Below are 12918 nucleotides of genomic sequence, written 5' to 3'. Positions count from 1 at the left end.
AACCTTACACTTTAATTGAACTGAAAATTAATATAAAAAGTGTATAATAATAGTTCCATACATAATAGGTGTTCTCCTTTTCAACGCATTGATCTTGTCAGAATTGAATGAAAAAACAGCTTTAATTAATCACGATATACCTCTATTTGTAAATAATTATTATTCATTATTTTATACATTTGAAAATATTACAAGTTTATTTAATTTTTCAATGGTAAGTACCCGACGCAAATTGAATAAGAAAGAAAAATTCAAGTTATTATTTTTAATATACCAAGTGGGTTATTTTGGTGATGCATGTATTGGGATCTCTGGAACTGTAATAGATAGAAAAATTGTGGCACCTTCATATCGACTCTACCTGTTATAGTTTTCGAGATACGTAACCTTCATAAATTTTNACTTATAAATTTCTAGAAAAACATTAATAATATTAATTATCCAATTCAGAATTTCCTAAATAAAATGTGACGAATTAGTTCTTTAACTTCCAACGTTGTACCGTTGTACCGTTGACTGAGAACTTATATCAGTCAACGGTTCTACTCTGTGACTCGCGCCATTATTCCAATGCTAGAAATTGGCCTCAATGATTTGGGATCGAGGGGGATTATCCCTCTTTATCCTGCCTCATCTCGTGTAGGCCTGGACAGCCTTCGTAGGTGGGTCTAACCGAATCAGCAGGGTGTACAGACAGAGTCTGTTAATACAGGACACTGCAATAAGTGAAATTTTTCGAAGTTTGCACCTATTTTGTGAACACCCTGCAAAAGCTATAATAATGAAACTTTGTATTCAGGGTTTCGAGGTGTGATCAAATCCAAAAAAAAGGCTATCCATTTCTGTCTTAAAAAAATGCCTGATATGTTTTTTAATTTTTGAAGTCCTTTTCTTAATGATAGTAGGCCGTAGAAAAGATCACATCTAAAAAAATATAATATCAAAAAGTAGGCCTTTTTGAGTACTACTACATAAGAAAAAGAGTTTTGGAAATCGGCCAATGCCATCCTAAATACGGAGGTGTACCGACTTTAAGTGAACCACACTGTATATTGTATAGATATAGAGGGTGAGTCATTAAAAATTGTACACAGCTTAATGGCAGATTGTTAACGTCAAAATATAGCGATTAAGCCAAACATGCCTTAATCAATTGTTGTACAGGGTGTTAAAGTTGAAAAAATATTTTCCTTTTTTATCTATATTTTAAGTATGTATGGACCGATTGTTTTGAAAATTTGTAGTTTTACGTTGTTTGAGGTGGCCAATACGACTATGCAAATAGTGTTGGGGTCACGTCTAGGGGGCGCTAGTTGTACTGTCCTGTCAATGTAAAAATATGTCTAACTTTTTATATTTTACAATTTTTAATTTTTTAACTAGGTATTGTTGAACTACGTTCGATTCTAAATAAAAAAGGTATACTAGTTACAAATCGATAAACTCAACTGTTTTCGAGATACAGATATTTAAAATTTTTGAGATTCGACGGGAATTAAATTAGAAAATGGGCAACAATTGACCAAGGCATGTTTGGCTCAATCGCTATATTTTGACGTTAACAATCTGCCACTAAACTGTGTACCATTATTAATGACCCACCCTGTATATTAGGGTGGCCCAAAAAAAGCGGATATTATTTTTTCGTGTCTCGTGAAAATATGTTAGTTTATCATGTTTTAAGAGCCCCCTCAAAAAATCAGCTCAAAATAAATTTTATTAGAGGAAATGTTTTTTCTCGGATTGAAACCATCTTGCGCACGATTAAAATACATATTATTATCTGTCATTTTTCGCAAGATTGTTTTTCCAGCTTCCAATTTGACGGAGTTATGAATTTTTGAAAAAAGTTCTATTTTAGAGGTTTTTCCGGATTTTCTCTGTAAAAAATGAACCAATTGGGGCGCACAAAAAACCATTTTATAGGTTTTTTTATTCTCTACAAAAGTCCCAATGAGAGTAAGACGATTCCATCCTTATTTTTGGAGATGTTATAAAAAAGCCTAAAAATGTAATTGTTTTGCAGTTTTTATTGTTTAAAAAAAATGTTCACGACTTTGCTGGGGAAATTACTTGCGTTTTCATTTACCCTATATGTCTATGCTCGACAGGGAACGTTCTATCCAAATATGTAAAAATATACAGGGTGTTCCATTTAAATTAACAAAGTTAAAATCCGCGGCCATTTTGTTTGAACCATTTGTTTTTCAAGTATCATTTTCGAAAAATTCATAAAAAATCGTACAACTTTTACAATTCAAATTTTTTTATCTCTTAAAACAAAAAAGTTAAAGGGGAGGGTCAAAATATAGTGAATCACCCTATACACGATGCAATCTCTCATTCTAGTATTTTGATGCTGAATAACATTTTTTAAAACATCGTCAAAGGAGGAAATTGACATTCTAAAATAGTTAAAATAAGGGGGGAGAGGGACTAATTTTACAACTAATGTATTTCCCCCCGGAACGATAATAATTAACAATTTTTTCGTAGGGTGCTTATTTCTCGAGATATTTGAAAGTTTAGTCTAAAAAAGAACACCCGTTATATATTATACTAATCTAGTTACCGTTGTATATAGTCTACCTTTTGTGCGTCGGCCACAAGAGTGTGCCCTCTTCTTTCACCTTTCGTCTGCCGCGAAAAAGACAGATTTATACCATCGTGGATGCTCAGAAAACAAATAGCAAATTTTGTCCAAAATCTGATAAATTCGTTTTCCGTGTCCACTTTTGCACGTGTCATTTCTCATTTCATTGTTGTCTGCTGCATGTTTGTGCTGTGCACTCTACTCGTAGAAATGGAAGGAAACGGCAAGGAAACAGCACCGGAATGGAAAACAGTAAAGTGCCAAATAATACCGAAGGAGAAGTCAGGTTTGTTTTTTATTTTTTTTTAATTTATATTTCTAAATCATTTTATTTGTGTATTTTCGATCCGTCACCTTTTTGTCTGAAAATGTTGAAAAATTATTTTCATTCGTTTTCGCACACCTCATTTTTATTAACATCGGATAGGCAGTTATTAATAATTTGAAAGAGAAAGTTTTTTCTATATATTTTTTTTTGGCGTTTGCTTTTAATCACATATCGGACTTCTTATGTATCCCAAAATAATTTAAGACCCAGCTTCGAGAAACTTCTGCATTTAATATTCTTTTAAAAACTGTGGAGATGGTGAAGTTGAATTGTAATTTTTTTTTTAATATTTAGTTTTTTCAATCTAATTTTTCTTTTTTTCTTGAAACCTTACACTTTAATTGAACTGAAAATTAATATAAAAAGTGTATAATAATAGTTCCATACATAATAGGTGTTCTCCTTTTCAACGCATTGATCTTGTCAGAATTGAATGAAAAAACAGCTTTAATTAATCACGATATACCTCTATTTGTAAATAATTATTATTCATTATTTTATACATTTGAAAATATTACAAGTTTATTTAATTTTTCAATGGTAAGTACCCGACGCAAATTGAATAAGAAAGAAAAATTCAAGTTATTATTTTTAATATACCAAGTGGGTTATTTTGGTGATGCATGTATTGGGATCTCTGGAACTGTAATAGATAGAAAAATTGTGGCACCTTCATATCGACTCTACCTGTTATAGTTTTCGAGATACGTAACCTTCATAAATTNAAGAAAAATTCAAGTTATTATTTTTAATATACCAAGTGGGTTATTTTGGTGATGCATGTATTGGGATCTCTGGAACTGTAATAGATAGAAAAATTGTGGCACCTTCATATCGACTCTACCTGTTATAGTTTTCGAGATACGTAACCTTCATAAATTTTTTAAAGCTACGTTACCACGTTTCTCTGGTGGTTGATGTTATTTTTCATAGACCAGGGCGGATCTGTTTTGAGGTGGATGTGAGAGGGGGCAAGCAAATTTTTCCTGGATTACCTTCAGTATAACTCACATAATAAAAGAGTAGATCCCTAGATCTGGGTGAGGTCCGGAACATTTTCAAAATTACAAAAATGTTTAAAAAATTAAAGAAATGCTTATTTTATCCGAGTTTTTTACTTATATCTTGGAACCTATGCATTTCGGAAGAATATTGAAGAGGAAAAAAGTTAAAAATGTTTAAATTTATTACCGAAGTTGCAAAATAGCAATAATTGATGAAAAAAGGCAAAATAATCAAGTTTTATTAAAATCGGTTCTAGTTTTCGCAAAATAATTTTTTGAAAAAATTTTTCGAATTTTCAGTTCGAATATCGTAATGCCAACTGTCTAATTTGTACATATTTGGTTATAAACAAAGTTTATTATTTATGCATTAAATAATATAATGTACATTTTATAGCCTATGCCATTGCATTTTTTCAATGAAAAAATTTGTTTACATATATATTTCAACACTGAATATGAATATATTTAGTTATAATTATTACNTTAATTAATCACGATATACCTCTATTTGTAAATAATTATTATTCATTATTTTATACATTTGAAAATATTACAAGTTTATTTAATTTTTCAATGGTAAGTACCCGACGCAAATTGAATAAGAAAGAAAAATTCAAGTTATTATTTTTAATATACCAAGTGGGTTATTTTGGTGATGCATGTATTGGGATCTCTGGAACTGTAATAGATAGAAAAATGGTGGCACCTTCATATCGACTCTATCTGTTATAGTTTTCGAGATACGTAACCTTCATAAATTATTATAAGCCACGTTACCACGTTTCTCTGGTGATTGGTGTTATTTTTCACTATACAGGGTCGGAAAGTCCACATGGTTCATCGGCAGTTACGTGAGAGCGATAAAGTAAGTCATAGAAATTCGTACGATAGAGAAAGATGGCTATAATGAAGGCGCCTAATAGTCACCCCCCAAATGGGCGGTGACTATTAGACGCCTTCATTATAGCCATCTTGCTCTATCGCACGGATTTCTATGACTTTCTTTATCGCTCTCACGTGACGGTCGATGAACCATGGGGACTTTCCGACCCTGTATAGACCAGTGCGGATCTGTTTTGAGGTGGATGTGAGAGGGGGCAAGCTAATTTTTTCTGGATTGCCTTCAATACAACACATAATTAAAGTGGCCCTCCTAATCAACCGATTTAAATTTTTCAAAAACCATTTGAAAGGTTGAGGGGTCTTTTCTATGTCAAAAAATTTTCAAGTATCTAGATGCTTTATTTGAGGCTGTGCAAAATTTTGAAAATTCGAAAAAAATTTTTCAAAATTAAAAAAAAAATATTTTGTAGAAACTATCAATCTGATTTTAATGAAATTCGGTGTGTTGTTTTATTATACTCTAAAGTTCTTTTTACCAAAATTAGAATGCCCTCGGAGCAATTAAAATATTAAAAAAAAAATTATCCAAAAAATTTGATTATTGCGCCTTTTTTTGATCAATTATTGCTATTTTGCGACATCGGCAATAAATTTAAACATTTTTAACTTGCAGCATATTATGCAAAATTCAATTCTAAAACTTTTTTTCCTCTTCAATATTCTTCCAAAATGCATAGGTTCCAAGATATAAGTTAAAAACTGTGATAAAATAGGTATTTTTTTAAATTTTTTAAACATTCTTGTAATTTTGATAATATTCCGGACCTCGCCCAGATTTAGGGGTATACACTTTTATTATGTGAGTTGTACTAAAAGTTGTATTCCAGCAAAAATTAGCTTGCTAGTGGGATATTTCGACAGATCCGTTCTGGTCTAATATTTCATTCAACCAATCGAGCGTAGACGCAACGGTTTGCTATTGTTCATTGTAAACGAATCATTAATATAGGCCCTGCAATGTTGGTGTCTAAGATAGGCGGTCCACGTAGCTTGTAAACATTTTTGAAGGCTCCGTCTTTTGGAAAAAATTTTTAATTCACAGAAAAAACTTGTAGTTGCAACCTGGTAATTGAAGATAACTGCATGTTAATTAATTAAATTTTTTTATTTAGATGATTCTGTGTCATATGAACGCCTTGAGTCTTACGATCTAGACGATGACGGTAAGATTAGAAAAACCCTTCCAAACGGCTAGTTACAGTATTTAGACATCGGAACTTATTTAAAAAAGTATTTGTGTAACGAACACAGTCAATTTACAACTTATAAACATTCTATAGAGTTTTCTAGTCTCAAAAATTGGAATTACGCTCTCTATTTCATTCTGTAAAAAAATGTTTCTACTAAAACTTGTTGTCTTAGCGTTTGGTGTTCCTTCCTAGCCTGCCCAGTAAAAAATTTTCTTCTGATCTCGAAAATATACAAAAATTTCAATATGTGTATCTTTTCTTACTTGAAATGTCTCAATTTTTTTGGTACTTTGAAGTACAGCGCTTTCATAAATGATTACAAGCCACATTTAAACGAATCGTTGATATTGATTTAAAGATTTTTAGTTTTAGAAGTACCATTCGAGCTATGTTGGGTTGTAGTAATCATTTATGAAGGGTCCGTATTGTTATTAGTACATTCTCATTAAAATTTTTAATTTGACTGAAAAAGCAACGGTGTCAGTAGAGATTGAAACGGCTTGCTATGATGTATTTACTTGTAGTTAGATAGCCTGTACCGCCTATACATACTTGAGTTACTGTAAATATCAAAATTTTGATAAATATTTCATTATTAGATTTTCAAAATGTGTCTTTACGTTACACTTTTTAACAGACCAGATTGTTGACTTGCTTTGTAGATGGTCATGGCAGAAAGGCGTTGCTCGCTTCGCTTGCGCAACCATTGCATTAGGTAACTCATGTATAGTATAAATATTAGGTTCTTAAGCGTAAACATCAGTAAAAACAACAAATTCTGTGCAATTAAAGATAGCAATTAGTAAAGGAAGGTAATTTTGCTAAGTAATTTTACTAAATTTTCCTTTTTTCTAGTACTTATTATACACATTAATTTCTCCTATTTCTCCTGTGTGGCTTCGAGACATGTACACCCCAAAACGGTGTACGCCACTCCGAAGACAGATTGTTAACGACAGACGTGCTGTTACGGTCATGTAAAGACACCAACCCTTTTCACGTAGCATTAAAAACTCTCGAATCAAGCTCCGCTGTTTGCGTTTAACGCCGAAGGCTCCGCTTTCCATGTCGCAGTGTTGCTATAGTCGAAAATAAGCCACGAGAAAAATTAAACTTGGATAAATTGTTTCAGCTGCGAAAAAGTCTCTTGGAGGCACACTGTCCGCCGTTAAAAGGAAGTTTAACAAGTAAAAATAGAGCGAAACGCTGTAGATGTGAAAGTGTAAAGTAAGCTTCTGTTTTGCTTTTGTTACTAACAATGAATAAAGAGTTTTTTCTTTCGAAGCTCACGTGCGGAAGAAATTTATTTTTGGCTAAAAGTACTCTGTCTTTTTTTTAAATTAAAAGCCCTGTGTCTAAGTTTTACAAAACAAACTAGTCAAGTTCAATTAAAATTTAAACTCACCATACAATATATTTTTACAAATATTTAAGTTCTAAGTAGTCGCTATAGAAAAGTGTTTTTTTCCACTTTGAAATTTAGAATGTCATTTACTGAACAGACGGCATTTGAAAAGTGATCGGGGAAAAGTAGTCGTAGAGTCGTAAACAGTCTGTCGAAAAGTGGTGCATGCAGAGCTACAAGTGCAATACTAACAGTGCTTGTTGCAATTGTAGAAATACGGATTGTCTGCCCTGATAAGCCGTACACGCAACTATCCACAAACTCGCAGAGTTCAGGTATGCCTCTTTATAAAGTAATAATTATAACTAGCCCTAGAAGCTACTCACTTAAACTTATTTACTTCTAATACTCGTATCGTAGGACCAAAGTGTCTAGTAGAGAATCTTCCACGTTTTAAGGCATTGTATTTTGGGCTTTTATTTATGAGAAGTTGTGTAATACAGACCTAACCTAACGCTGTGCATGACTTTTGGGAGTTACTATACTGTATTTTCCATGTATAAACCAGTGGTACTTGGTGCTCTTGTAGTTCCTTCTAGTTGTTTGGTGGTCACTGGTATTCGGCGGTGTTCCCCTCGATATTACTAATCTGGCGTTTATTTTCACAGCTCGACGACAAGAAATCATTAAGATGACCGAACAGCTTATAGAAGCCATAAATACAGGCGATTTCGAGGCGTACACGTAAGTATATCGTTTAAATAGAAGCAATGTTGCGTTTTTCACATTAGAAAACAATTTGTTTGCAAAGTTACACTGCGTGTGTTAATCGGTGTACGATTTCTGAGCCTATTTTGGTGTTTTAGTTAATTTTTATGTTATTGCAATCGTTTTTCTCACTAACGTGTGTTATTTTTGTTGGTCCTTTCAAAATAAATGATAAAAAAATGAAGAATATACGTAAATAAGCATCTATAATAATTGTTATTTCTTTTTTCAGAAAAATTTGTGATCCACATTTAACGGCTTTCGAACCAGAAGCTATGGGTAACTTGGTAGAAGGAATGGATTTTCATAAATTTTATTTCGATAACGGTAAGTTTTAGTCTCGTAACGATTTGTTTTAAAATACAATATATTTTTGGTTTACGCCAGTACAGGAAAAAGGAAAAAACAAACATACGACACGGAAATCGAAAAACTTTCAATGATTAAATTCATTAAGGACAAAAATCTTTCCATGCTTGCCTAAAAATCATAATCGTTTCTACATTTTCACCGAGTATTTATTTTATAGACGAGAGATCGCACTTTGTAAAGATTTCTTTAATCGGTGACTTTGTATTCGTAGGGCATTTGCAGGCCTATTATTGGCAAGAGCATTTTGTAAATTACGTTTTCATTATTATTATGACTATTTTTCATACAACGCTTAATATCCCCATCCTATTCTTATATATTATGTAGTCGCTGCAAATTCCACTCAAAAATTTTAATACTGTGAGTGCCGCCATCTTTTCGATAGTATCCAAACTATAGAAATGTTGAAATGCAAGGTTTCCCTTAATTTTTTGTTGAACTGAGCCGATCGACTTGAAATTTGGCAGATAGTTAGAGAAAAGGTCAATGAACATTAGGGACATAGCACCGATTGTCGCTTCCACCCTGTTGGGGGTTGACGCCCCTTCTCGGGGGTGAAAATTTTTTTTCGAAGTCACGCTGGAAATCGATAGAGAATCAAATTTTGGGCAAAAAATATTCGAAGAATTTTTTCGAGAAATCAATATTTGGAGGTTACAGCTGATGGAATTTTAAGTCGAATACGTATCACGTCATACTTAAGATCCCTTCTTGCGGTTTCTTATTAATTTGTTCTTTCCGTTTTCCTGCAGCGGCGGCGGTCCATCAATTCTGGGTTACTCTGTACGTGGTTTTTACTGAATTTTTAACATATTTAATTCCAGTTTTGGGTAAAAATTGCAAGGCGGTGAACACAACAATATTGAATCCGCACGTACATTTGCTAGGCGAGGACGCAGCGTGTATCGCTTACGTCCGATTGACTCAATACATGGACAAGTAAGTTAACACCTACAAATAGTACCAACGTTACAGAATTAATAGCTGTTTAACCTTTGCTTTGCGAATTATAGTGAACAGGGCCGGTAACACAGTTTCGTTGCAGGCACGGTCAGGCGCACACCCATCAGTCGGAAGAGAGTCGGGTGTGGCACAAAAGGGACAACAAATGGCAGAACGTCCACTTCCACCGCAGCGGAGGTAACGGGGGAGCTGCGTTCGGATTCAGTTCACATAAATAGAAGACATTAATCTGGGAGGTCCGCCCGTCCGGGCCCACCAAAAGCCATATAAACTATGTTTACTGTGAAATCTATTTGTGGTGATGTGTGATTCTCATATTTTTCATTTTTATATTAATTTGTTAAGTTTCACTTCTCTACCACGTACTGTACGTATTATACATGTTACCAGCCGTTGCTCCATATGACGCCGACGCGATTCATTCCCTTGCGCTAGTTCTAACGGGACGGCGCAAGAAAACCGACATCGTACACTTCCAGACGTCAAGTTTTACGCCGCAACCCATCCTCCAAACACCGACGGTCGCGTTATACGGAAACGGGTTTGATATAGATTGCCTTCGACTTTGTATTAATATAGGCTTGCCACTATGTGAAGGTTGACGTGAATATAGCCAACGGTTTTTTTAGGCGGCAGCTTGTACGCAGCACACCGACATAATTGTACTAAGATATAAACTGACTTAGCCAAATGAATTTAGAGGATATAAAGAGTTTAGTTTGTTTACACGACAACCGGAACTTTTAAATGAATTAATTTTATAAGCTAGGGTTATTGTCGGTGCGGAAGTTGTTTTATATTTGTAAATTATTGCCTTTCCTTCTCCAGTTGTTTTTCACCCGCTCGTAACGTTTATCGTTCAATTTGTAGTTTTCGTAATAGCACGCCGGAATAAAAAATTTCAAGCTAATTTCGAGTTTTTGTCGCAAGGAAATTGTTCTAACAAAGACCGAATGTAGACCGATCAAAATAACTCATTTAGAGGGAAAAAAAATTGTTACCTGGACTTTCATAAGTGGAAATGGTAACGGGCTTATAATAAACGAAAAAAAATAAATGCGTGAGCAGGGGCGGCGGACGGTTGATTTGGGGGGTTGAAAAGTTGTGAAAAATTGTATTGGCGAAAGTTGATATCAAACAAAAAAGTATCCAATACTAAAGTTGTAGATCATGCAAAAATCTGCAACTTTTGTAGGGGTCAATTTTTAACATAACCTCAAAATTTTCAAGAAAAATGCGAAAAACAGGTATTTCTCTGATTTTTCGTTTTTTATTTCTCATTTCCGCGAAAATAATTTAATTTTGACGAAACTTGGTGAAAGTATACCTCTCTCTGTCTTAAATAACCTCAAATTTTTCTAGATAAAAAAATCAAGTAGTTTCTGAGATATTCATTTGTTTCGGTCTGAAACACTTTTTTCAAAGAAAAATTCTACTTAAAAAATCATCATACAGAGTTCTGCCGGTAATAATTTTTTTCGTTTTGACATACTTTTTGGTGAAATAAAAAAATTTGTAATCACAGTTCAAAAACAAGCTCAAACGCAAAAAAAAATATAAAATAACGCAGCAATGAATTTTTCAGTAATTGTTGATAATTTGTTTAAATTTAAAAAAAAATCAAAAACTTATTACACCATTCAATTGTACGGAAAAAATACAAAAAAAATTCATTTTGGGTCAAACAATTAATTTTTTTGTATTTTTCCCGTACAATCGAATGGTGTAATCAGTTTTTGATTTTTTTTTTAAATTTAAACAAATTTTTAACAATTACTGAAAAATTCATTGCTGCAAGTCATTTTTTAATTTTTTTGCATTTTTGAGCATGTTTTTGAACTGTTATTACAGATTTTTTTATTTCACTAAAAAGTATATGTCAAAATGAAAAAAGTGATTACCGGCAGAATGATTTTTTTAAGTAGAAAAAAGTGTTTCAGGTCGAAAAAAATGAATATCTCAGAAACTTCTTGATTTTTTTATCTAAAAAAATTTGAGGTTATTTAAGTCAGAGAAAGATATACTTTCACCAAATTTCGTCAAAATTAAATTATTTTTGTGGAAATGAGAAATAAAAAATGAAAAATCAGAGAAATACCTGTTTTTCGCATTTTTCTCGAAAATTTTGAGGTTATGTTAAAAAGTGACCCCTACAAAAGTTGTAGATTTTTGCCTGATCTACAACTTTAGTATTGAATACTTTCTTGTTTGACGTCAACTTTCGCCAGAAATCCTAACGCTACAATTTTTCATAACTTCAACCCCCCAAATCAACCCTCCGCCGCCCCTGCTCACGCATTTATTTTTTTTAGGCTTATTATAAGCCCTTTTACCATTTCCACTTATAAAAGCCCAGTTAACATTTTTTTTTCCAAGTGTAATTTGGTTGGACTAATCGTGTTTTTACGTCATAACGTAATGGTTTACAAATCTACTATGACGGATATCGCACATGGCTTTAAAATTAAGAATTTTTACTAGCATTTAAATTACTCGTTTACGCGGCATGTTTTCCCTGCCGAACGCAAGTAGGCGACAAAAACGGAGACTAAACTACGAGAGCTGGAATATTTTTTTGAAATTTTAGGAGCGTATTCCGGTTTACCGTTGACTTGCGACGAGGCTGTCCTGCCATTCCGCGCACACGGGTAACGGGAAATATTCTGGAAACATTACTTCCATTCGACTGTTTTAAGATAAAGTACTATTGACATGTTTTTAGCTCTCTTAATATATATTTAAATGAATAATATGTAATCACTATGTATATCTAATTTTCACATTTTTTGGTCGTTTCCTACGTCTCGACGGGCCCCCCTCTAATATTCCCGAACGATAAACGTAAACGAAGTAAAGATAATCAAAGCCGGCAACTGTAACATATATTTGTATAAGCGATTAAAAGTCCAACGACACATAACGAAGAGATCGCGGAACGTTGGAGGGTCGCCGTCGTCCTACAAACAGCTTTTTTAATGTATTTGCTGCGATTATCGAATTTAATAATGAAATTATCCACTACATGTTTAGAATAGTTCTCCTTTTTAGTGAATTTGTAGTTAAATTGTAACAAAGTGGTCAGCGAGTCGTTCTATGAATTGACTTCAACCAGTTGAAAGATACATTTGGGCCTAAATGTTGATTTCTTTATCTTCTCGAGGAAAAATTATAGGCATTTATATCTCGCGGAATTTTGAAAATTTTCCTTTCGGAAAGTGTATTTTGCTACGTGGTGAATTTTGCAATTTGAGAATTAATTATAAAAATACGATAAATCAAAAAATGTCCATGATTTTTTGTTTCCAAATGTTTTGTAACAATGTTTAAAGAATGCGCGGTAAAAAATTAGTTAGGGTTCTAAAATAATTTGTTTTTACAGGAATATTTAGTTGCGAACCGGCGAAGGTTGATTTTTTTTACTTTATTCTGATCGTGTACTTATTTCTTTG

General features: G+C 33.1%; 1 protein-coding gene across 3 annotated transcripts in view; it reads left to right on the top strand.

Moving 5' to 3' along the window:
- LOC108910834 (calcium/calmodulin-dependent protein kinase type II alpha chain) overlaps positions 1–10495 on the top strand; it is a 101485-nt gene extending 90990 nt beyond the window's left edge. For 2 of the 3 annotated variants that reach the window (XM_023454311.1, XM_023454310.1), the window contains 4 exons: positions 8035–8110; positions 8367–8461; positions 9331–9445; positions 9552–10495. In XM_023454311.1, coding sequence (XP_023310079.1) covers positions 8035–8110; positions 8367–8461; positions 9331–9445; positions 9552–9687 — 422 coding nt within the window. In that variant the 3' untranslated portion in view covers positions 9688–10495. Of the gene's footprint in view, positions 1–7638; positions 7702–8034; positions 8111–8366; positions 8462–9330; positions 9446–9551 lie in introns of all 3 variants that reach the window. The other variant, XM_023454309.1, reaches the window with a different exon arrangement.
- Positions 10496–12918: the final 2423 nt, after the last annotated feature.

Source organism: Anoplophora glabripennis, unplaced genomic scaffold, assembly GCF_000390285.2.
Source record: "Anoplophora glabripennis isolate ALB-LARVAE unplaced genomic scaffold, Agla_2.0 scaffold290, whole genome shotgun sequence".
Lineage (NCBI taxonomy): Eukaryota > Metazoa > Arthropoda > Insecta > Coleoptera > Cerambycidae > Anoplophora > Anoplophora glabripennis.
This window is presented reverse-complemented; position numbering and strand designations above follow the sequence as displayed.